The following is a 27,981-nucleotide window of genomic DNA, read 5'->3' as shown; positions in this document are numbered from 1 at the left end:
AATACATTAAAGTGTAAATAAAATTTAACGTCATAGCATTGTAACTCAAATTAAACAATAATAAAAGGGAATTAAAACGCATTCAATTTAATTACTATTTAATTACTCAATTGCATTGAAGATACAAGAGTAACAGAATTACAACTTTTTGACGAACGATCAAATAAAACTATTAACAATTGTCAACTACATTCCTTCTTTATAGAAAAGATTTGAGAATATAGAATCATATAGTTAATATATCAGATAATCATCGCGCAAATACAGGAAGAAGCAGCAATAATGGGTGTAAAAATTCCATATTACATAGCTTGGTTGTTTATGTGACTGCTAAACAAATTAAAAATAATTAAATCAAACAAGAAACGCCTATCAGAGAGAAAATATAAATAAAATGGAACGTTATAAACCCAATGACCTATGCATGTAGATTACAACTGGGAAAGTCGGTTGTATGACGTCACAAAATCCATAATGACATAATGACGTGAACAAATTCCAAGGCAAATTTTTTTTAATGGGGCTGTGCTACTAATAAAACAAGTTTAGGTGATTTAATATTAAGAAGCAAATGAATAAAAATGGTAATTCCATTAAAGCGACATTATTGGAATCAAACAGTATATAGGTGTTTTGACAACTGAAGACAGAAATGATTTGATGTACGATTTGAGTCCAAATGTAGTTTACATGCAGATTTGTTCATACGACACAATGACACAATTTTATTCAACAGTGAAAAATGCCTATAATGTAATATTCATGCAGATTTGTTCATACGACACAATGACACAATTTTATTCAACAGTGAAAAATGCCTATAATATCACTAATGATTCCAAATTTTAAGGGAAGAAAGATATAGTGAATCGAAAACCATCAAACACGTGTTTTTAAGTACATAAGCATCGTATCCTTTTGATAAAAACAAGTTAATTAAATTGAAAAGTTTAATATGAATATTTGGTTTAACATATTTTAATTTGCGGACACGCTTCAAAACATCTCCGTAAAATGATGGATGGGAGATTCCATTATTTAAATGCCATTTTAAAGAAACATTATATTTTGAAATTAAATCACCATACTTAGAGTAAAATCTAGCAAATTTATTTCTTAGGTTATGATACAAAAAGCCTTGTTTTAGCAATTTTTTAGTTAATATTAGATTACGATCATTAAAATCTTTAATACACGAACATGCTCTGGCATAACGTACCAACTGCGAAATGTAAATACCATAGGAAGGTCCTTTAGGGATGTTGCCATCTAGAAACGGAAAATTTACAATTTCAAAGTTAAAATCGTCACGTTTGTCGTATAAACTAGTTTTGATCAAATTATTATTAATAGTTAAATGTAAGTCTAAATGCGCAGCGTCTGTATTGGATATACACGATCTATTTTAGACTAGTTATTTTGGGTAGATTTTGTGAATATATTGTTCAAATAATGGATTATCTAAATTAAGTATGTCACCAATATACCTACTAGTAAGGTTAAAACAATTAATCAAATCTTCTTGCTTAGTTTTAGATAATTCTAACATAAATTCGCTTTCATAACAATATAAAAAAAGGTCAGCTATAAGTGGCGCACAATTAGTACCCATAGGAACGCCAATAATTTGTTTAAATATTTTACCATTAAATTCAACAAACAAGTTATCCAAAAGAAAAGTTAGTGCTGCACAAAAGTCAAGACCAGTCCAAATGATGTAATTATCTAATATCTGATTAGTAAAAAAAGCCGTTTTCGTGTTTAAAGCTAGATACAAACATTTCTCTCTAGCAAAAGTTTTTTCAATCAAAGAAACAAGTTTGGATTTTATTAAAGCGTGAGGAAGCGTTGTATATAGTGTCGAAAAAATCATAAGTACTTACCTGTGACACCTTATATTTTTTATTTCCAATTTTATCAATAACTTCTAAGGTGTTTTTTATTGACCAAAATAGGTTAATATTACTATTTTCATAAACTTTATTACAAAATTTAGCTATATGATATCTAATAGCACTCAATGCAGATGTAAGATACACTGATAATTGATCAAGCATTGTTTAATATAATTATGGCCCTTTTCCACTTAGAATATGCAGCAAATGTTAAAGGTTGTGTACTAGCCGAATATTTTCAATGTCCCTTGACATATTTCATATTTTGCATAATTCTTTACCAACATGATCCCAATCTATAAACAGGAGCAAACAACTGTATCAATCATTTTACAGAATTATGGCCCCTTTTATACTAAGATAATTAAACATTTTGCTTAAATTGCCATAACTTTTTTATTTATGATCACATTTGATTTATACTTTGACAAAACAACACTTACCTGACATACCACAATACAATCCTTCCAAACCATCCCCATGCACCACCCCAGAATCCCCCCCCCAAAAATGTTTTTCCTTATTTTTGAAACATATCTATTAAATGACCATACACCCACATTATACCCCCCCTCTCCATGATGGCTTACATTATACTGTCAAGCACTCGAATAGTCGAGCGCGCTGTCCTCTGACAGCTCATGTTAAAACCCTAGCCATTTTTGCGCTTAAGACTATATATAGTGGAGCTATCCTTCTCATGCCAGCGTCGGCGTTAGAGTTCCTGTTAGCGTAAGCGTTCAAATGTTAAAGTTTGCGTACTACCCAAAATATTTCCTATGTCCCTTGACATATTGCTTTCATATTTTGTATACTTCGTTACCAACATGACCCCAACCTTTAAACAAGGGCAGACAACTATATCAAGCTTTTTGTGATAATTATGGCCCTTTTTCCATTTAGAATATGCATATTATTGATAAATCTATGTTAAAGTTTGCGTACCACCCAAAATATTTTCAATGTCCCTTGACATATTTCTTTCATATTTTTCAAACTTCTTTACCAACAAGACCCCAATCTATAAACAAGAGCAGACATCTCTATCAAGCATTTTGTAATAATTATGGCGTTTTTTCAACTTAGAATATGCATTTTATTGATAAATCTATGTTAATGTTTGCGTACCAACCCAAATATTTTCAATATCCCTTGACATATTTGTAATAATTATGACCTTTTTAATGCCCCCTTTCGAAGAAAGGGGGCATATAGTGATCGGACTGTCAGTCTGTCTCTCCGTCTGTCTGTCTTTCCGTCACACTTTGCGTTTAGGTTTCGAAAAATGCTCATAACTTCTATGCCCCTTGAGATATAACCCACATATTTGGTATGCATGTGTATATGAACAAGGCTTTTCAATACGCACACATTTTTTTACCCCTGTGACATTTTTTCGTACCCAATTTTTTATTCGTACCCATTTTATTTCGTTCCCAAATAGCTTTTCATACCCTTATGTTTTTCGTACCCTATTTTTTTCGTACTCAAATTTGTGTTTGTGTACCCAATTATTTTTTTCCTACCCACATTATATTGTGTTCCCACATATTTTTGGCAAACTATTTTTCGTACCCAAATATTTTTTCGAACCCAATATATTTTTGTTCCAAATATTTTTTTCGTACCCATTTTTTTTTTACCAATTTTTTCATGTTCAAATTTTTTTCGTACCCAATTTTTATTCGTACCTAATTTTTTTCGTACCCATTTTTTTCGAAATAATCGGATTTCAATTAGATTTGATCTCCCTACTCATTACATCCCGCGAAAACTTAAGGTGTTGCAACTCTAGTAAAAGCTAAGTTATTTTGCTTTCAATAAAAGGACGACAAATACAAACCACCACTGGATGTAACTGCAATAAATTTAACAAATTGAATATTCTACAAAACGATCATGGTGTTACTTAAATTACAGACTTGTTATGATTGAAGACATTTTTGGAAAATAAAATGCTTATCAACATACATTTGTTATATACATTTTAATAATCAATTAGCGCTTCTGATTATTATACCAAGAAAAGATATTGGTTTCCACTATAATATCCCCAAAGAATTGAGAAGGTAGGTCATCTAAAATTGTATATCGTTAACCTGTCGATTCCCATTTAAATAAGAATATACAATGGCATGTACAACTCTTCCAATTCTCTATTTAACTTTCCTCACCTAGTTTATTTAATGATTTCAAATATATTTATCGAATATTATCAAATGCTTAAAAATTATCGTAATATTTTGTATTAATTAAGTTAATTTGATTGAGTTTAGCAGTCATGATTGAATATCGAGTCTGGAATACATAAAACAGTAAAGGGTCGGCGCCAAACTTAGTATCGGTAGGGTTAGTGGAGAAAAAAACGTTGAACGCTTTAGATTAAACGAATAAAAGGAAAATATTTACCGTGTCTGTTTTATGGTCGCGTGTGGTGTATAGTATACCATTACTTACCGCCCGTATAATATTAACAAATGCACTGATGGCTATATATAATATTACAAAACTATGACAAAATAAGGTATGATCGATTATGGAATTTATTATTGAGTTATATTTACAATATACATGGATGGGTATATATAATATTATAATAGGAGAACGAAATAATCTATACTTTAACTATATGATTTAATAATAAACATACATTGCATTTATTCAATATTGAAATGTATTTATTAAATATAAAACATATTGTATATAAACATATTTATTTAAACGTTATTTTAAATATATTGTTTTTTATGTATTTATTGTAAACATATTGTAAACATGTAAATATATTAAATATAAAATATATTATTTTTTATTTAATGTGGGATTCAATATTAAAAAACTGGTACAGGTGATGTTACGTAATTTGGCCAATTTTAAGTCTCCAGATGACATTATTTATAAGTAGCATGCGTGGTCTGGTTTGAAAGAACATACTTTCTATTTGCTTAAATCTGTCAATGTACAAAAGTATCCACAACGATAATAACACAGTTCATCATAACACATTCATACAATACAATTTAAAAATCCATACTAAATATTCAATTATTCAATAATTATAAATGAAACAAAGTACATAATTTTTCAACTGATACATTTATTACCGAATATAAGGTGTCGTTTTTTAATTACAATTTATTCCGTACTTACTTATCAATGAGCAACAAGATGCATACATACACATTATTAAGAAATATTTTATACAATGCTTAAGCCTGTTATCTACACAGGGATCGTTAGGTAAAAAATACTCTATTATACTATATACATATATACAAGGGATACAACTGTCAAATTTTCTGCACAACATCATGGTCTGAACAATAGCAAAAAAATCGCTTTCAAAAGCAATAATTACACCAAAAAAACTGTATAACAACAGCTCAGACATTTATCTATCAGATAATAACTATGTTTATAGCAGTAAAAGTGTTCATAGTTGTGTTTGAAACGAAAGTTTCATGAAAAACGGTAAAAATTTCGAAATGCGACACAGGTGTGCACACCCACTTTGACACATTTTGTTTCATAATTTAATAATTACAGAGAAGTTGAGCAAATTTTACCTTGTTTTATTATCCATAGACACTTTATTAATCAAAGTAGACACCTTCCATAATTGCATGTAACTGCATATATGTAAAACACCGTCAATATTAAATTTGTTTACAATTCTTCTATCTTCAAGGATTTGTATGCAATTTGTCAGGTAATGTTACGTGGAACGTGAATGGCTGGATTTATTACTGCAGTGGAATTTCAACCAATCAAATCGCATTTTAGAAATACATGTGAACTATCCAAAATGAAAGTAAAACATTGTCATTGTGAAATTGAAGCAGATTGATATGAATTTCTAGCAAAATATGCTCACTAAATAGTAATTATGTTCTATTTTACTATGAAAAAAAACTATCCAAGGAATATGTACCAGCAAAAGAGCTTTATAACAAAGGAATACGAAAATTACTTCTAGAATTCTCAGTTTTCATCTGTGCACACCTGTGTCCAAGTAAGGATTTTTGAGCATTTTGAATGAAACTTTCTTCCTTAGTTCAATGAAAAGCTTGTACTTTATTGCCAAGTGTATCATTTTCTGAAAGATAAATGTCTTGGCTGTTGTAATACAGTTTAATTGGTGTATTTATTGCGTTTGAAAGCAAATTTTTCGCTATTGTTTACACCATGGTTGTGTGCAGGAATTTTCACAGTTGTATCCCTTGTATATATATGTAGTATAATAGAATATTTTTACTTAACGGTCCCTATGGTTATCTACATTATAAAAATGCGCACTTGATCGAGAATTTCCTAAAACGTCATAACCGTTATCAATAGCGATGCCTACTATGACTATTGATCTTCCAATGGCGTGAAAGATGTCCACGTAGAGCTTTTTCATAGTTATGAATTAAAAACAAAACAATATTTTACCGTTTATATTAATTAGACCGATGTGTCAATCATTCAAGACATACTTTATTTTAAAAAACATTTGCTTAAAAAGTTACAACTAATCCATAAATGGCCGTCGAAAAGCCGCTTGTAGGTCTTTATTGTATACAGAAGAATCGTTAGAATTAAAGAATAGAATAAAATAGAATATAATAAGATAATCGTAATGTTGATCTAACAAACAAATAACACCGATGCTTCAAAAGCGCGATAAGTCCACCATTAGACCATAAGTGGATTGCCTGTTAGGCATTTTCAAACGTGGTATTCACATACACAGCGTTTCCTGCAATACAGAAATAATGTGTGTTTATTTAATATTTGTTCAATGGCTTCTTGTTTGGAAATAATATTGGGAATAACGTCATTTTAATGCACTTGAAATAGAAGGTTTAAAGATGTATAAATATTATTATGTTGTCACCTGAATCTAGATTTACAGCGGTATTTTCATACGGACGTGTCTTTCCTTTTCCTGTCTGACGTCCCAATTCCGAGTACACATGCTTGCTGCTATGAATAAAACATGAAATTGAATATACACGTGCAATACCTTGAGATCCTCGTAGAATGTTACATCAAAATTTCATGATTTATCTCACAGCTAGATATTAATGGAGATGAAAGGTGCGTTGTTACCTCTGATTAGCATCTGAAATAGAAAACAAACATTATTATTTTTTGGGAAAAGCTTAAATCCGAGCGCGACGACAAACACAAGCACCGTGCATCATTACATAGTAGCAACGTCGCAATAATTCAGAATGATATTGCACTGACATATAATTTTAAATTGCATCATGAGAACAAAAGTTTGATATAGTTTTGTTCTAAAGACTAGGTTCTACATTATTGAGTAAAATAAAAACACTTAATTAACGTATACTTTAGTAAACAATATAGTATTATTGTTGTATCAGCAGAGGTAGAGACGTGCAAATGTGGTAATGTTAGAAACTGCATGTTCTACACATACAAAACTCACCTAAACTCTCGTACGCATTTGTCCCCAGTGCATTGTCGTTATACCTAGTGTTGATCTCAGGTTGGTCGCGTCTAGAAACAGAACTCATTTTACGGTATTATGAGACAAGTTTATGCTAGATGCATTTACAAATTCTTAAGACTATTCAGGTGCATTTTTTACTTGTGACTCAGCTGTGGTTTAATAGAAGGTATAATCTTAAGTTACTGTTTAAATACTAAAATCTAGTTACAATCACTAGTGAAAAGCTTATATTATTTTTTTCTAAATTAATACATGTTCAGTGAAGCATGTTTATCATAAATGCTTGTTTTGTTTTAAGAAATAAATGAGATTTCAATTGTTCGATTAAATATGTTTGAATACCACAATTCATACGCAGTTTAACGTACCGTATATCATTTCGATTTCCAAGGGACTCATATTCCACTACAATTAAAAAACACACACTACGTATACTTATCTTACACAAATAAAAATGTACTAAACGGATACGTTATGCTATGGATAATGAAAAGGCTTATATTTATTCAACTTGTTTAACTCAAGCATATGTCAGCATTTTCCATCTAAGCTTCGTACCATTGTTTATCGCTAAAACAGCCGATGCCTCATACAGCACTTTTTCGGTGGATTCTGAAATAAGCACACTATTATTAATATATCAAAGCATGCAATAACATATGTTTCATGTTTAAAGAAGTTTAAATGTATTTACCCGGCTTACGAACGCATTTACAATTAAATATGAGTTCGTATTTTCTAAGTGCAACCACAGTCATCACAACGACAAATAGTCCAACTAGTCCTCCCACAATACTTCCGGCAATCACCCCCGCTTTGGAACTGCTTTCGGATGAAACTTTATCTAAAACACATGTAAGCACCCATGTAAATAATATATACAATGGTCACATAGAAGTCACTACTGCAACTTTAATATTAAAATAGTGTTGAATGCGAAACAAGACCATAGCGCCATTAAATGCAGACTCTTGCTTTATATAAAAAGCAACACTTATCCATAGAACAAACACGTTTACTTGAATTGACAATAATTATTATTGCGTCAATTTATCTTGATGATTCTACAAACAAGACTGAGCTTATTCGCCACATTAAACAATCTACATTATACAAACAACATAATAGGCTAAAGCTGACAACTGGTGTAAGTAATTAACAAACTGTGAAATTGAATTACAGGTCCAATATTTTATCTCCGGCTAGATCATTATGATATTTAAAGTTTCATCCTAATAAATAAATAAAAATAAACAAAGCTGTTCTATGGCAAAAGTTGTAGCTTTGATCTTTAAAGGTGACCTTCATATTTAAGGATAATGTGACGGATTTACACGTGGCCCATTTCCTGTTGGTTGTTTTCTTATGTGCTAAGTTGTTTTTATATTCCATCAATATGTGACTTTTTTAGTGATCACTTTTTTAATTAAAGATATACAAGCGAAACTTTCCACCCTTGGCTGTGGCAATGTTTTTCAACAGATTGAAACGATTGTCATAATTATAAAAGATGCGACATGCAAATTTCATGATAAATTGGTAAAAAAAAATGTATACTGTTTCGAAGGTTTCACAACAGCAAGATAAGAAAAATGCATCACACACCTGTCAACAATGTTTTTGAAGGGACAAGGATGATTGTCTAGCTCGGCGAATATATCATTTTATCAAGTGTCCTGAGCAAGTTTCATGATGTTTATGTACACACATGTGATTTAATAAGAATAATTACAAACTACAGAAGTTTTAGGAATATAGCAACAAATGGAAAGTCAAGGCACTCTGTTAGTAAGCCATGTGTTTTTATTTAAACAGACGATACTCATTTTCGAACTCAGCTTGGGTATTGTTAGAACACCTGTTCTGAGCATGTTTCATCAGGCTTGGTAAAAATTCCTAATTTGTATATTTTTCAAAATGTTTCACTAAATATTCATATATTAAAACCTCTCCGCTCACTGTCGGCAATGTTTTTAAGAACACCCCAAACAGTTACAAACACGGCGAGATATAATTTTATCAAGCGTCTGAGCAAGTTTAAGGCTAAGAGGGCTTAATTGAAATTTCTAGGTTTTACTTTAGACAAATAAGGAAAACTATTCAACCCTTATGAAGCCACGATTTTAACGGACATACTTCATTTCGAACCCGGTCGAGAGTATAACAAATGCAATCAGAAAGTTTCATGATGGTTAGACAAAACATGTGACTACACGAGCATTCACAAGCTCTTTCTTTACGGTGACTTAATAACCTTGTTGTTAAGTCCTCGTGACCCAGTTTCAAATTAGGCAAATTTATTATTGGGAAAAAATGTTATGACCAAGGTGCATAAAGATTGGGCAATAAATGTGGCTTCTGCAAGGTAAATGTTAAATATTCACAAAGGACGACGAAACAAAGGAGAAAGATGATCACAGAAGCTCATCATAACCAAATCATGCTCAGCTTCAAATGACAAAATTTCATAATTTAACTAAATAAGTATAAATATGCAATCTCATAATAAGTTCTCATTTTGTTCATGCTTTTCCTTTAATTTCAACGAAATACTTTTTTTAATCTAAGCAGACAATGTGCTCAGGTGATGTTAAATTTAACAAAGGACCATTATTTAGCAAAAAAAAACGCATCCCAAAACTCCTTTCTTAATAATAAATCCACACGTCAATGTCATTTATAAGTTAAAGTTTGAGCAAATACGCTAAGCAGTCAAAGAAACTCTAATACAAAGTTTGTGAAATATATAATAAAAAGTAAAAAAACCGTCATAATTATTCTGGCCATATTTGTTGCATCCGAAATCCCATTTAAACAATCATCTGCACATTTAGCTTATTCCACACTGACAAGTTGATTATGATCCCACCAGAAGTAATTGAGAAATGGGCACACACACACATTTGGGAAATTATAATATATAATGGAAAAAACGACCGTTTTTCTGCGAGAACTTGCAATTGACGACCTTTTTAAATGTATAGTGAATTATTGTTACATTTCATGATGATTGCTTACAGTTCGGACGAGAAGTAAAATGCCAAATTCTGACATTTGACCCCTTAATGTCTCCTTGAACTTTTCTCGATGAAGAGGCGTCTTATATGTGATATAATGTGACAAAATATTTGTAGTCGTTTTAAAACTGCATGTTGAAAAAATGAATGGTTTGTAAATATAATGCCAAATGCAGATGAAAATTCACTGACTTTAACCTGTTCCAAAGCTAAGGTGACCGATAAATATTTACCCAGTTCTTTGAAGGTTGTGAAGTTTTTGTTCTCCGAAAGTGTACTTGCTCCTTTTGAGTTGAATGAGAACATTCTAACGAAATACTGAGTTGCTGGCTCAAGACCAGTTATTGTTGCGTTAATACGAAGCACAGTCATAAGCATTTCTCCTTCAACAGTGGTTGCATTCTTCCAAGAGTTTCCATCAAAGCTGGTTTGTATAACAAAAGTCTGTGGAAAACCACCATGAAAGCCATGTTTCCAGGATATTACTGCGGAATGGTCATTGATTTCTTCTATAACAACATCATGTGGTGGCTGTGGTGGACCTGGAAAAGCAAAACATACAAGACGTTATCTGTTTCATCCATGACAAAACATCAACAAGTGAAATATTTCATGAAATGAAAATAATTATTCTTGGACTTATTTTTAGAGTGATGAATGTCCAGCAAGCTGTAATTGTAGACGAACCAATAAAATTTCATATTTATTCGAATCAAGAGGGCATGGACAGGATCACTCATCTGAATTCACATAGTGACACTAAAATGATTGTGTTTTGAGTTTATTACAGTTTTCAATTTGACAAAAATGAAAATTAATCTGCACCCTTGGACCAATTTTGAACTAGAGCTTTGTCACAGACGTGACGAATAACCCCACATGCCGCATTGACATATACTATTTTGCATGTCGTCTTCACAAAAAACAGCGGACACCATGCTCAATTTTTAAAACGCACTAAGTGACCCCTTGACCTAGTTTTTGACCAAGAAAGGCCCATGTTCTAACTTGGCCTTAAGATCATCTCCATAGAACTTCTGACCAAGTTTGGTGAGGATTGGATGTAAACTATTTGAATTAGAGAGCGGACACCATGCTGAATGTTAAAAAACGCACTAAGTGACCCCGTGACCTAGTTTTAGGGCCGGAATTGCCCATGTATAAACTTGTCCTGGAGATCATTTCGATAAAACTTGTGACCAAGTTTGGTGAGGATTGGATGAAAACTACTTGAATTAGAGAGCGGACAACATGGTTAAAACGTTTAAAACGCACTAAGATACCCTGTGACCTTGTTTTTGACCCGGCATTACCCATATATAAACTTGACCTAAACATCATCTAGATACAACTTCTGACCAAGTTTGGTGAAGATTGGATGGAAGCGACTTGAATTAGAGAGCGGACAACATTGTGATGTTTACAACGCACTAAGTGACCCCGTGACCTCGTTTTTGACCCGGCATGACCCATATTCAAACTTGCCCTAGACATTATCAAGATACAACTTCTGACCAAGTTTGGTGAATATCGGATGAAAACTACTTGAATTAGAGAGCGGACAAAATGCTGAATGTTTAAAACGCACTAAGTGACCCCGTGACCTAGTTTTTACCCGGCAAGGCCCACGTTCGAACTTGGCCTAGACATCATGCAGATACAACTTCTGACCAAGTTTGGTAAATATCGGATGAAAACTACTTGAATTAGAGAGCGGACACTTAATACGGACCGACAGACAGACTGACAGACCAACCGACCGACCGACCGACAGACAAGTTCACTCCTTCGTTTGTGGGGGTATAATTCACTTTAATAAACTGATGTTTCATATCATCTTTAATCCTTGAAGCTGTCCATAATATAAACTTTAAAATTTAACAAATTTGATAACACAAATAATTCGGCACTTATTGGCTCTTGCTTTCTTGGTTCGAAAACGTTTGCAATTGACTGATATTTTGGCGCAACAATTGTGGACGTCTTTTGACCTCTCTTAGACATTTTATAACGCATTGTAATAGAAACTGAAAGTACAGACGCTTTACAAATACATGCACAATGAACGACATATTAAGTTAGATTGAAAACGCATGTATGTCGTCGTAAATAATTTGGTCACACGCTTTATTCAACTATGAACTCTTGTCCGCAGAGCGTTTGAATTACTTTGACTGTTTTCCTGCTCCGCCATACAGGCGCTTGCTATATGAAAGCGTCGTCGCGTTACGAAAATAAAACAAAAAATACCAAAAAGGAGCAATGCATTTTCGATTGAAGCCATTGTATTATACGCATCGAATGTTACGAATTTACGTAAAAGGCAAATCGGGTGCGTTTTCAATACGCATGATGTATTTCTTTGCGTTTTTAAACATTTTAAAAGGGTGCAAGACGCAGATACGCAGCTTATCTGGGGCACTGGGCTTAAGAGTCAGTTGAACATAACTTAAACTCTCACTATTACCATGGAAGTACAATGAACATAATTTGTTGAGTCCACTGTGACCTTTACCATTAAAAGAGTAAATACATAGCGTACAGGTAAATCAACATGATATGATGATCATTGCGCCAATTTATTTCAATATCCCAAAATGCAGAACAAACTTATGGATCAGCCACAAACATGAACCTTCTCTATAACAATATAAGGAATATGCACCAGACGTCCACTGAGACCTTGAACATAAAGCAATATACATGGTTGATGCATATGACAGTCCATCTTGATATAGTGATGATTTGTGCTTATTCATTTTGATATCCCATCATGCTTGACTTACTTATTGGCTGGACAGGAACACATCTTCTCACAAAAACGTTATATGGGGAGTATGCCTAAAGCATCAATTGTGACCTTAAAAGCAAGCATTATGCTTTATCAAGATTTGGAATCTTCAGAGTAAATTTATTTTCAAATCCACCAAGACTTAACAAATTTATTGGCCAGGCATAAACTTGTTCTTTCACTTCAGCCATAAAAAAAATATTCACGAATATTTAGTGTAATCCATATAAAAATATTCACAAGTATTAAGTGTCTACTGTGACCTTGACCATTAAATGAAATACATGGTTTTGCACACAACACATCATTTGATATAATGGTGCTTTGTCACAATTTATTTTCAAATCCAATTATGACATAAATAGGGTTGCAGCTGGCTCAAAAAGAGTAGTCGCCAATAAAATATGCAACTTTTATCAAGTTGATGCCAATTTTTTTTCCAGTACCTTGAACACCATTCAGTGTCTATTGAAATAAAATCGTCAAAATTAAAGAACAATCACTACATTCACTTGATTGAAATTAATAATTCCATTTTTTTTTTACTGTAGGAACTATGCATTTGATAAACCTAAAATTATTACACATTGAATAATGTTGTCAACATTGTTAACTGTTTTTGTTGGCTCACAAAAATGTAAAACAATATTAAAACAACACTTTACTTTTCATCCGTCCCATAAAGATCTGAAATTGTTGATGTCCATTATAATTGATAAAATGTGTCATGACTACGTACAGTGTAATACTGTTCCGAAATAAATCCAAAGTACAGATGCCTCCACATTCCACATTTGTCTCATGCATGCTGTTATTGGCAAAATTGACCTGTAAGAGTTACAATGAAGTAATGAAACAGGTGAATTTTCAAGCTGTTTATGTCCAAATTTGACCTGTATCCACTAAGTATGACTTGACTTTTGTGGTAGGAAAACAGATGCTTCAAGTGGACAGACAGGCAGTGGGAACGCTTTATGCCATCTTTTTAAAACAATCAAACCTTGAATAACAATAACACACACATGATACATGCAAGTAAATTAAACTATTATACATATAATTGCAAAAAAGGGGGTTACTGAGTCAATCCTATATTCAAAACAAATAATTGTTTTCTCTCAAAATACATAAGCTGAATTTATGACTGGAGTGGTAACAAGGTTTTTTCTAAAACACTCGAAACACAATCAAATTCTGTCAAGATATTGTCAAAATAAACATTTGACCATGTTTCATCAAGATTGCGTCATAAGTGTTGCAACTAGAGTGAAAACAATGTGTTCTTTATAAGATTTGACCTAGAGACCGAATTTTGGAGGCACATAGTCCGAATTCAAACCCAGTCAAGAAAATGTCAAGATAAGCATTCTGACAAATTTTCATCCAAATGGAATCATCAATGGCCTCTGAAGTGGAAACAAGATTTTTTCTAAGATTTGAACTGGTGACTATTTTGAGCGCACAAGACCCATATACCATACTCAACCTAGAAATTGTTTAAACAAGCAAATTCGTTGAATTGATATCCCCCGCCAAATAAGTTTTGTTCCACAATATGCTTCTGGACACAAAAGTTTTCTGAACAGATAGACGACGCCAAAACAATCTCACCCAGATAAAAGGACGGATGGACAACGCCAAATCAATTTCCTCCTCCCGATAAAATTATGAGAGAAGGTAAGAAAGACAAGTCAGAGACTATATGCTCTCCCTTGTTGGATCACAACATCTATAGCCTTTAATTTCTAAGTACAAAGATGTATACATAATTGTGGAAAAAATGCTGGTCAGTTTAGGGGTTTAGCGTACAACCTTACATGAAACATTTGTGTTACCTTGACCCTTGATGTAAATTGCATGACCTTACATGAAGTATATTGTGTGATGTTGACCTTAACCCTAGACATGAACCTTGACCTCAACCCTAGACATGAATCTAACATATGACACACAGCAAGGAAGAAGATGGAGAAGAATTATGGAAGGTTATTACAGAATCCACTGATGCATAGTAAAATAATGGCTAAATAATAAATATTTCTACAATGTGTGACCTTTGATGTGTGACCTTGACTTAGGTCAAACACACAAATATCTTACACTACCTGATAATTGAGAAAAAATACATCAGGACATTTTGAGAATCCATTTTAGCATGGTAGAATCATTACCAAATAAGACATATTTAATCAAAAGTGTGATTTTGACCTTTTTGTGTAACTTTGTCTATTACTCTAGCAACCTGGATCTTATATTTGACACTCAGCTAGAAAATTGCGAACAATTGTGGATAGTTATTACAGAATCCCTTGATGCATAGTAAATGAATGACTTAATAATGAATAATTCATCAAATTTGTGACCTTTGACCTCAATGTGTGACCATTACCTTAGCCCCTAGGATTATGGGTATTGAATGTGAAGCAACCACAGATGATTGAGGACAACTATGGCAAGTTTCATGGCTCTGGCTCATGTGTTAATGGAGAAAAAAAGTAAGCTTATATTAAAAAGCATTTTTTTAAGATATAAAGGGTCATGAATTAGCCCCTAGGATTATGGAGGCTGAATGTAAAGCACGCCACCCAGATGATTGAGAACAACTATGTCAAGTTTCATGGCTCTGGCTTATGTGTTAATGGAGATAAAGCTCTAAGCTGATAAAAAAAGCATTTTATGAAGATACAAAGGGCCATAACTATGTTATTAAAAGATGGTATACAATGCCATTTGGCATGCATCATCCTCTTATCCATATATATACCCATACCAAGTTTCAATGAAATCCACCAAAGCACTTCCAAGGTATGGCTCCAGACACAAAAATGCTGGACGGACGGAAGGACGGACAGAAAGATGGACGGACGGACGGACAACGCCAAAACAATATATGCCTATGGCGGGAGAAAATAAACATTATTGCATAGTTCCATCAGTATTAAGCCATAAATGTGGCTTCTAGTTTGCAAAAAAGTTTTCTTTAAGATTTGACATGGGAAATTAGCATTTGGACACACATTACACAGATTTAAACTCAGCCAAGATATTGTTCAGATAAACATAATGACCAAATCTCATTTCGATTAAAACTGTGGCCTCTAGAGTTGTAATGAGCTGAAATTACAAACTGGCCACACACGGGCACATTGCACATGAATGGACATTATGTGATCACAATAGCTCATCTCGAGCACTCAGATGTACTAACAAGAACCAAGGGACAAAATTGACACAAAACCAGGTTTTCAATGTGAAAAAAGTCTGATAAAAGGAGACAACTCAAACTAAACTGATTGTTAATAATTAACCCCCCTTTGTTTCAAAATAAATCTATTTTTAGTCGTGGAGGCCTTGACCTTGCATATATTGAAGTACTTCTTTCGTGCGACACACCGTCCCATGATGGTGAACAAATGTGCCAATGATTTTAAAATCTCACAATGAATGACATAGTAAAGCTTGGTCCACCCGCCCGCCCGCCAGTCCCATGTTAAATATAAAATTAACCCTCACAAGCAAATTCGTTGAATTGATATCTCCAGAAATATGCTTCTGGACACAAAAGTGTTATATTTGACACACAAAAAAGCATTTTTTTCAAGATACAAAGGGCCATTACTCCGTGTTTAACAGATGACGTACAATGCCATTTGGCGTGCATCATCCTCTTATTGATATTCATCAATGAACCCGCCAAAGCACTTCCAAGATATGGCTCCGGACACACAAAAAAAGCATTTTTGTCAAGATACAAAGGGCCATAACTCTGTTATTAACAGATTGTGTACAATGCCATTCGCTTATCCATATATATACTCATACTAATTTTCAATGAAATCCGCCAAAGCACTTCCAAGATATGGCTCCGGACGGACGGAAAGACGGACGGAAAGACGGAAGGACGGACGGACGAACAACACCAAAACAATATCCCTCCGCCTAAGGCGAAATGTGACAGACAAATGAACAATATTTATAATGATATCCCAAGTTCTTCTTTTAGGTATAAAACCAAATTGTCTATTGGAGTCATGACTTTAGAACACAGTGTCATTTAAATACTTTACCTTGAGCTTCAACATTGATGCGTAGGGCCCTGTTTCCTATCGCATTGGAAACTATTGCTTCATACAATCCAAAGTCTTCTGTTTGCTCCATTAAGATTGAAATATTGATAAGTGTGCCTTCTATTGGAAATTTTCGGTTAAACACAGGAAGGTGTACATATGTAGAAGACATGTTTACTGATCCTACGGAAGTCTGTCCTCTAGAGCCATTCAAGACTTTAAATACTGAAACCTTCACATCCCCACTGTTCGAATAAACTTGAAGAATAATTGATGCATTTGTATTAATTTCAGATGCAATCCTGTTTGGAGTTGTCTCATCTGGCGATGTGATGACTGGGACATCTGAAAAAGAAATGTTATGTGTAGCTTTATAAAAATATAAGTAATATCTTTAAGTCTCATTCTTCAGTAATTTAATAATTATAGTAAACTATGTAATGGCTGTGCAATATTGTGTAAATAGGTAATGAAACTAAGGACTTGTTCAAAGTTATTAAGTACAAGTCACAGATGCATTTGTGGAAACAGTAACTTCTCTGCAGTTAATCAGTAGATTTTCAAATAAAAGTAGAAACGTGTCACACACACATTTGTTTTCAAAAACATATGTTTGGACACGGAGAAATCCACTATATATTCTACAGCCAAAACTGTTCAAATTCACATTTCCTATCTTTACGATAATTTACACATTAAGGTTAATCATTTCTGAAAGTTTGAGTCGCATTCAACTGGTAGTTAAAAAGGAAACAAAACACAATTTTGAGACAAAATATAATATAGTGGCAAAACTGACAAAGGGCAATTATACTGCCAAAACTTGTCCCAGCCGAAATTCTGTTCTAAATAATTATACTGTGAAATTTTCCCAGAATTAAAGATGAGTTTAAAACACTGCACTTTAGGAATATATTCTCAGTAGTGGTAAAACAGACAAAGGACCATAATTCTGCCCAAAGCACCACAGCCAAGATTCCTTTCTGTAAGATCATCCACAGTTTAAGATTATTCAACCTAATTTATTCCGCCCAGTAACTATACGGAAATTAGCAAATGGAGATTCTTAGCATACAGACTTGCGGGCATTTAAAAAACAACATATGTAACTTTAAACTTTAATCTCTAAAATTCCATATTGTTCAACCTTCCATCAAATATAGGCAAATAGACAGAACAGTTGCATCAGCAGAAAATCATTTACTATACAAGATCATGTATTTGAGGCAAATTACAATTCGACATTCGAACACAGAAAAAGCACACAACAAACACAAACAACAATAAATACAATTGCTATAACTGTCAGTGCCAAACGCCCCCCAAATGATATAACAATATTAACCATCAAGTTTGCAAAAAGCTGATGTCTTCATTTGATAAATATATTATCATTGCAATCAATTAAATACTATTAATTATGTTCTGTAAAATCAAATTTTACAAAGGGCAATAACTCCATAAGTATCAACGAAAGAGTAATGACTCTCTTCCTCAGCAATTCATCTGAATGCTTCATTATTTATTCTATTTGTTCTATTTGAGTAATGATCTGCACAATACAATAAAATTACATTATATATAATTGGGCATTTGCACACACAAAATACCAAGGGCAATAACTTCAAAAATACTGCAGAAGTTGTAACAGTTCATGCAATCTGCAATTACCCACACTGTAGATTTATAAAGTTTCCTATTAATGTCTTCAATTTTATTGTAAATAAGTTCCATTTTAATCCCATCAATGCTAACAAAATGTATGCTTGGCACATGAAAAATTAACAAAGGGCAAAACAAAACCTGTAATCACTTTACAGAAATGAATGGCCATTCTACTTAGGATCTTCTCTTAAAGCCATTAATAATTATTACTGATTGAAGTTTGATCATTAAATACCTTCAACACTTGCAGATTTATGCATTGCAACATAAACACAATATACAAAAAAGCTAAGGGCAATAACTACACAATTCTTATAAGAGAGTTTTGGTTCTTGTAATCTGCACTTTCTTTCAATGACATCCCACATATTTACAAAGTTGTATTTATATACCTTCAATACTAGAGAAGATACAATCTGCATAAGAAAATTGATTAAAGGAAAAACTCTATAGATATGATCAGTTTCATTTGAATCCTGTCAATACTTTCATAGTTATCCCCTGCATACCATATGCAAAGAATTAAAGGACGGAAGAACACACAGACAGAAGGAAAGACCCTGCAAATTCTATGAAAACACAAAAAGAGAGCTTAAAACTAACAAGCATACTAATTAACAGTATACTTTGTGAATGCATTCTATTCACGACGTTAATTTACGCGAATCTTAATTATAACATTGGCACCAAATACATTAACGCATCCGACATCATTTATTGCTATTGTTGATTTACGTTTATATCAGTTAAGTTTGGAATTGTTTTAAGAGTGAGGCCTTTGCGAGTATGGAATAATTGATGTTGGTAATTATATTGTTGATATTTATATTGTATACATATATTTCTGTATGTATTATTATTATGTGAGCGCCATTGTTTGAATTATTACATTTACATAATATTTTAATTTTTTTGTATGTTTGACTGTCTATATTATATATGCATTGTATGTTTTTAGAGAATCATCCACGAATAAAATTTAAGACAGATATCTTGTTTCTACATATTGAACGGCGGAACTCCTCCAATTCTCAACATATTTCCGTGTGGATAAGCAGTTCTTAATCACCTGTGGAGAAACAAATTTCAACTTTGTGTGGAGAAACAAATTTCAACTTTGTGTGTGAAGAAAGAACCCTAATGTAAAGAAGATTCAAGATTGAAGGCATATGTGAACATTTTAATAAGAAACAAAATGGTGTTTCACGGATCAAAAGACTTTAATAGTGCCAAGCGTTCACGTTTGACCCAGATAGCAAATTTAACGAAGCTTTATAAACAACTGGAAGAAAATGTGTCTTTATACGAAAATTATGAGAATGTTAAGCAGCTGAACGACAGATTGTGTGAGAAATTAAAATGTGTTTATCTAGAGTGTGTAAGTTCGTGTACGGACTCAGTAATGTGTGAAGATTTATCCAAATCTTTTGAATGTTCTCGGAAGAATTTCAACAAGTTCCAGGAGAGACTTTCACAGTGGCTTGTCGCTGATGAGAAGGCGCCTGATAACAATTATCATATCTTCAGTAAGCCGTGCAAGTACAACAGGGTCATCGCGGTCAAACTAAAGAAGTGCCAGGGCCAAATGCTTGCTTGTAGAACACAAGCTGAGAACGCTAGAAGAGAAACACAGACGCGAACAGGAACATCGTGTACTTGAGCACAAACGCCAGTTGTTTGAGCACGAGAGTGAGGTAGGGAAAGTGCGGATTGATGATGCAATCTGGGAAGAAGAAACAAGGGAAGGAATAACAGCCATCTGCCATGTGATAGTGTAGTGGAGCAGACCTGGGGGCCGTTTCATAAACGATCGTACGACAATGTTAACTTACGAGAGAATTTTGTAATCTTAATAAGTAGACGAATAGCTCGCCATGCTCGTCAAATATATACAGCGATTGAGATGCCAATGTAAGTAGTTAAGTACTGAACATTAATAATCATATGCTTTGGACTTTAGCAATTATGTATCTTCGAAAAATGTATCGTATCGTAAATGTGTACTACAATGTTAATTGAAAGGGTTCCCAGATGTCCGTGGATGTGACGGGGTGGTCCAGTGAAACAAACCGCCGGATGTCTGGCGATGTGATTGTGCGGTTCAATGGAGAAGACAGGATGTTCAGGGATTTGACCATGCGGTCCAGAGGAGCAGACAGGATGTCCAGCGATGTCACGGTGCAGTCAAGAGGAGATGTTCCCGCAGTGGGGCACGTTGAGAAAACACTTAACCTGACGATGTTTGTGACATTCGAGAAGGTAGTGATATAAGCAGGCCTTATTCTTTGTGACTCAGAATGTTACTTCCAGAAATCGTGATGATGCAGCAGCAGAAGCCAAGTCAGGTAAAACAGAACATAATTATGTTGTATATTGATTCAGCATTCTATAGACTAGCCAGTGCATTGCAAGAAGGTTTCAGTTTGCCTATACCTGAAATATTGACATTTAGCGGATACACAATTGATTATTGTAAGCTCATGAGGAACTTTGAGACATATATCGGGTCTAAGATTAATGATGATAGACTTAGGTTAAGCTATCTGATTCAATATTGTACCAGAGATGCAAAGAAGTGTTAAGAAGATTGTGTTTTGTTATAATCTAGCGAGGGTTACTGTAAAGCCCGAAGTATTTTGCAAAACCGGTATGGCAAGCCGCATGTAATTGCTAGATCTTCAGTGATAAATTAATTAATGGTCCACAAATTAAGGCTTCGGATTTTGAACGTCTTTCCCATATGTCTTTAGATATGCAAAAATGCCAGATATCTTTATCTCAGTTAGGATTCATTTTGGATGTTGATAATTCTAAAAACTTGAGATCAATTGTAAAACGTTTGCCAATTCATTTAAGATCAAAATGAGTAGACCTAGCATATGATATTTAAGAGTCTAAACGAGACTCATGTTTCTCAGACTTAGTAAAGTTTATTGACAAAAGATCTCATGTTGCATGCTCTATGTATGGCACTGATCTTGCTACAGACAATTTCCTTTTTTAAGTCCAAGAAAACAAAACTCAAGCAAGATGCTTATGTTAAAAGCAAAGTGACCACTTTGACAACTAACACTCACAAGCAACGCAGTCAGTATGATTGTAAATGTTTGTGCTGTTCTGGATCTTGCGTTTATCATCATGCAAGTTCTTTCAGTCCATGAGTTTGGTGAACAGGAGAAGATATGTTCGTAAATCCAAACTGTGTTTTAATTGCTTAAAAGGCAAGTATCTGTCCAATAATTGCAGAAAACCCAAAGAATGCTCGGTACCTGACTGCTATCAAAAGCACCACACATGTTACATAGTTGGGTAAAATCCCATTTTAAGTATACGGTTACATGTCAGTTAACTGTGCATCTTCTTTAGGCTTCTTTGTAAAATCGTGTCTAAGGATCATTCCTTTAACTGTTATTGGGTCCAAAGGTCAATCTAATCAGACTAAGAAATGTGATGGGTATTGGTGAAGTTAATCTGAACAAGATGTGTTTGTAAAACACTATGTCCCCATATATTTGACCTTTGATCTGGAAGGATGACCTTTACCTTTCAGCACTCAAAATGTGCAGCTCCATGAGATCAGACTTCCCGAAACTCCGTCGCACCTACTGACATGTCCGACACTAATAGTCAAAGGCCGATCAAAATTCTTAACTCGTCGGCCCAAAATGTCCGACACAAATATTTTTTTTTTGTTTTCCCAAGAAATTTTAAGTATTTATAGAACATCGGAGAAATACAGCGGAATACGCATTTTGTCGATTTTGTGATATACGTGTGTATTCGCCGCACTCTGGACCCAACCGCCTTTTTATTGCATAAACCAGCTCTTTACAGAGACTCCGGAGATGGACGAGGTGTTATAATTGGTATTCGCCGGTTAGTTAACCCACTGGTGATTGGTCCAAAGTCTTTTTGTCAAAACTCGGAAATAATCTTTCCGTGGGCGGTGAAGAATGTTCTAGAAATACATTTGGTTCCCTGCATATTGTCGACGAGTAAATAAGTGCATGTTTCAAGCCGGGATCGGTACATTTGACCTTCGTTCGATCGACTTTTATATGAAACAAAAGTAAAAGTAACAAAACAACAGCTTGCATTTATCAACAATTTCGAAAAACACGCACAGAGTTTAACTGGGATTTATAAAAAGGTGATTTCATTTCATTTTTTTTAAATTTTTCATTAAGTATTTGTTGTAAATAAGTAAATATCAATAATGTAGAAGTTTTTTAATTTCTCAAAGACTGAAAATACAAAACGGTTGCAGATGACGACTTGCAAACTCCCGTGAGCAAGTGGAAAAAATACCAGGATAAGCACCTCTGTAGAAAGTGATTTCTGTAGCAACTTTCAAGATGAGAAAGTGAGTTTAAACAAATTACTTTGTTTCTCAAAACAATGTGATTAAGAATTAAATGATGTTATCTTTTCTTTCCAGACAAATTGCCCCCAAGGAGCCCGAGCCTGGATACTCGCAGAACGATGAACTGAGAACAAGACGACAGTGAAGATGACATTAAGCTTTTAAATAGATATGATACAAATAGTGATTTTATTAGTGACTTTAATAATGAGGAGGTGGATGTTAACAAACTGTGTTAATTTACTTTGTTACTCAAAGTAATATGATAAAAAATAAAATGATAAAGCAATATTTCCGTATTTCTAATTATTAATATTTTTCTAAGTTTTGTTTGAAATTTCACGTATTTTCTTCTTCTTCCAAATGTCTGACTGAAGGCTGTTGAGTTTCAGGAAGTCTGTGAGATACACATGCATGCCAAATATCAAAATGCTTTCATCAATATTGCAAAAGTGTACATAAAATGAGCGATTTTGACCCATATATTTGACTTTTGACCTTGAAGGATGACCTTAAACTTTCACCACTAAAAATTTGCAGCTCCATGAGATACACATGCATGCCAAATATAAAGTTGCTATCTTCAATATTGTAAAAGTTATGTCAAATAATAAAGTTTGATGCAAATTGGCAAACACACAAATAAAGCAACAAATCAACAAACCAACGAACAGGGCAAAAACAATATGTCCCCCACTATAGTGGTGGGGGACATAATTGCAGAAAAACCAAAGAATGCTCGGTACCCAACTGCTCTCAAATGCACCACACATGTTACATAGTTGGGTAAAATCCGATTTTGAGTATACGGTTACACCTAAGTAAACTGTTCATCTTCTTCAGGCTCCTTTATAAAAACGTGTCTAGGGATCATTCCTTTAACTGTTATTGGGTGCAAAGGCCAATCTTGTCAGACTACGGAATGTGATGGGTATTGGCGAAGTTAATCTGAACAAGATGTGTTTGTGAAACACGATGTCCCCATCAGTGCTTTCCACAGGATTTTTGTCAGGCGCCCGGGGCTGATAGGGGTGGATCGGGAAGGGTAATCCCTCCCAACGTTGATTTTTTTTTAAAACGTGTCAATTGACGTTCTGTGGTGTGTTATAACTCAAAGAAAAACAGCGTCAAAAGACGTCATTTGGTGCGCTATGACTCTTCAAAAAATCCCCCAGTCATTTAAAAATATTGTTTGTTTAAAAACTTTCCCGATTAGATAGTAAAACCCCGACTCGAATGATTCCCCAATACATCCGTTTCAATCCGACTCTATAACTGTATACTTACTACTTTTCAAGTTTCTATTTATTACCCGATAATCCCGTTTATTCCGTTTTTTTAAATCACTTTCTGGTAAATATTAAGGATAAAAGCTCTCAATTATTTCTCTAACACAAACCTTGCCATTTTTCTTCATTTACAGATAAATTTTAAGTGACAATTTATAGATTTGATGAAATATTGCCTCTAAACATGCGTCAATCCCCTCACGTGTTTTGTGCTTGTTAAAACACTCAATACACGCACACTTTCTATGCAAATGACGCGACGTACATGCTGCATAATTTTTGCGCTCTTTTTAATTGAGAAAAAGATTTGACATAAAATAGATTTGCACTTCTAATTTCAAGCAAGAATATTTCAACGTTGTGGTAGTATTAACATTCAGAAGTGTGTTTCAGATTAAAAACGCGTTTACATCGACTTACGGGAATGGGTTTCGGATTACAAATTTAATTATTCCCATTTGAGATTTCAACAAATATCAACAGTTGCGGTATGAATTCAACGATAATTTGTTTAAACACTTTACGAGTCGAATAAATGTTTTGACGGAATTATGCATGAAATTCACGTTGTCCACGGGGATTACGGCTGGTTGCCATCATCAGTCTTCTAAGTAACTGGCTAAATTTTCTGTGGCAATTACATGTACGTCATGAGTCATCTGCATGATTTTAATGCAGGTATTTCCTGCCTACTGCTGCCGCTCATACAAAGCGTGCGCTCTCATTGGCCAATATTGATTTTCTAATACAGCGGCGCTCTGCCTTTAGACGGGCTTTAGTTGGGTAAAGCGACAAAGGATCGTATATCAGCTTTCAAAATTTTCGGCAAAGTCGATATCGCTTTGATCTTAAGCTGCAATAACTATCAGAATACACTGATCGGAAAACTTCACGCGCCCCGCGGACTCTGATTTCGAAATTCAAGCGCCCCGCTGAGAGACCGTTAAATTGCCTGTGGAAAGCACTGGTCCCCATATATTTCACCTTTGATTTTGAAGGATGACCTTGACCTTTCACCACTCAAAATGTGCAGCTCCATGAGATACACATGCATGCCAAATATCAAGTTGCTATCTTCAATATTGCAAAAGTGTACATTAAATGAGCGATTTTGACCCATATATTTGACCTTTGACCTTAAAGGATGATCTTGACCTTTCACCGCTAAAAATGTGTAGCTCCATGTGATACACATGCAAGCCAAATGTGAAGTTTCTATCTTCATTATTGCAAACGTTATGGCAAATGTTAAAGATTGATGCAAACAAACAAACACACAAATAAAGCAACAAACTAACAGAAAGGAAAAAAAACCATATGTCCCCCACTATAGTGGCGGGGGACATAAAAATGTATGGTCAGTGAAGAGACTCCCCATTTAAAAACAGTCACTTTTGCGAGATATTTTCAGATTCCATTATCTTGTGGATTTGAACATTCCGTCTGTTGGAGCAGGTGATGTCGTGCTGTTGATTGGTACAGACGCACCGGAAGCGCATATACCATTGGGCATGCAAACAGGAGAGCAAAATCAACTGTATGCTGTTCGATCACGTCTGGGTAAGGTGGTGAGAGGTCCCGTTCAAAGCACTACGGATACTTACATCAGAAACGAAGTGAACATCAATTTGAGTAGGTCACGTGACGTCCTCTTACAACAACGACTAGAGCGGATGAGGATAAAATACTTCAATGATCTTATTTATTACGAAAAGGAATCCTTCTCAGTCGAAGAAACAGGCACTACAAATCACTTTAAGATGGGACTACCATGGCGTAATGAAAACCCAAGCTTACCTTACAACCTTATTCTAGCGCATAAGCGAATCATGCAATTGAAGAAAAAGCTCTTGTGAGATTCTGAGCTGCATAAGAATACGCGGCTACAGTAAAGGATTATATAGACTAAAAGTAGGCTAAGGAAGTACATTTGTAACTGAAACCCACACCACGAATCAAACATTATATCTGCCACACCATCCAGTCTTTAACGAGAAAAAAACAGGAAAGGTTCGTGTGCTGTTTGATTGTGCTGCTAAGTTTCAAGGAACATCACTTCACAGCTAACTACTTTAAGGTCCTGACTTTGTTGACAGTCTAGTTGGGGTACTGTGTCAGTTCAGACAGGAGAGGGTAGCGATTGTCGCCGAAATCGAGGCCATGTTCCATCAAGTGCGTGTATGTGAACATGACTGTCAAGCGCTTCATTTTCTATGGTGGCCTGGCGGGGACATGTCATCAACTCTGAAGACGTACTGTATGCAGGTACATTTGTTTGGGGCGACGTCTGCGCCCAGCTGCGCGGCATTATCACTGAAACGAACTGCCATCGACAATTCTGAATAATTTGACCCGGAAGTAGCGTCTACGGTTCACAAGAACTTCTTTGTGTGTTAGATGCAACACGGGAATCGTATCGCACTACGTCTTTTGTTTAGCCTCATCCTGGTAACGCACTTCCGACTAAACACGAATAAGGCGTCACGTGGTATAAACTAGGACGCAATAAGGTTCGAAATAAAACTTACTGAAAAACCTTTGACATGGCATTGTATCAGTTGTGAGTTCGCTATTCTAGCCCCTTAAATTAGTTTCAACTGTGACATTACGCGCAAAAGCAATCATCAAGCAACTCTGCTGAGAGAAGATCGGCTGGGACGAAACAGTACCATCACGTTATCATGAAGACTGGAAATGGTGAACAGCGAAATTGTCGTGTCTAGCAAATAAAGCAATTAGGTGCTATCGTCCTGTACAGTTCTCAGTAGTTAAGTGTATCCAAATGCAGGTGTTCGGTAATGGCTAGGAAACAGGCTATGGTGCATGCACGTATCTGCACGTATCTGCACGTATCTGCACGTATCTGCGGATGGTCGACGACAATCACAACGTGGCATGTAGTCTAGTACTTGGTAAATCCCGACTGGCACCAATAAAAAAGATGTCCATACCACGCTTAGAGCTGTCCAGAGCAGTGATCGCAAGTCACTTGTACGCACTCGTATCAAAAGAAGACCAGACCATATTTTGTACTGATTCCACCATATGGTTTGGATACATAAAAAACACATCAAGTTGCTTCAAGACATGTATGGGAAATCGGCTCAGCATTGAATAAAACTAGAGCTTTGTCACAGACGTGACGAATACCCCCACATGCCGCATTGACACAGAATATTTTGCATGTTGTCTTAACAAAAAAAAGCTTTCACAATGCTCAATGTTTAAAACGCACTAAAAGACTCCCTCATCTAGTTTTTGACCCAGCATGGCCCATGTTTGAACTTGACCTACACATCATCTAGATAAAACTTCTGACCAAGTGTGGTGAAGATCAGATGAAAACCTCTCGAATTAGAGAGCAGACACTATGCTGAATGTTTAAAACGTACTAAGTGATCCTGTGACCTAGTTTTTGATCTGGCATGGC

At 34.6% G+C, this 27,981-nt stretch overlaps 1 protein-coding gene across 1 annotated transcript in view; it reads right to left on the bottom strand.

The window, feature by feature from the left end:
- Positions 1 to 6,985: 6,985 nt before the first annotated feature.
- Positions 6,986 to 27,981, bottom strand: part of LOC127860780 (nephrin-like) — a 61,123-nt gene continuing 40,127 nt past the window's right edge. Inside the window, exons 9-15 of the mRNA XM_052399058.1 lie at positions 17,235 to 17,579; positions 10,610 to 10,918; positions 8,054 to 8,203; positions 7,918 to 7,971; positions 7,728 to 7,764; positions 7,336 to 7,406; positions 6,986 to 7,002 (exon numbers count right to left, since the gene is read on the bottom strand). Coding sequence (XP_052255018.1) covers positions 6,986 to 7,002; positions 7,336 to 7,406; positions 7,728 to 7,764; positions 7,918 to 7,971; positions 8,054 to 8,203; positions 10,610 to 10,918; positions 17,235 to 17,579 — 983 coding nt within the window. The remainder of the gene's footprint in view (positions 7,003 to 7,335; positions 7,407 to 7,727; positions 7,765 to 7,917; positions 7,972 to 8,053; positions 8,204 to 10,609; positions 10,919 to 17,234; positions 17,580 to 27,981) is intronic.

Source organism: Dreissena polymorpha, chromosome 15, assembly GCF_020536995.1.
Source record: "Dreissena polymorpha isolate Duluth1 chromosome 15, UMN_Dpol_1.0, whole genome shotgun sequence".
NCBI lineage: Eukaryota > Metazoa > Mollusca > Bivalvia > Myida > Dreissenidae > Dreissena > Dreissena polymorpha.
This window is presented reverse-complemented; position numbering and strand designations above follow the sequence as displayed.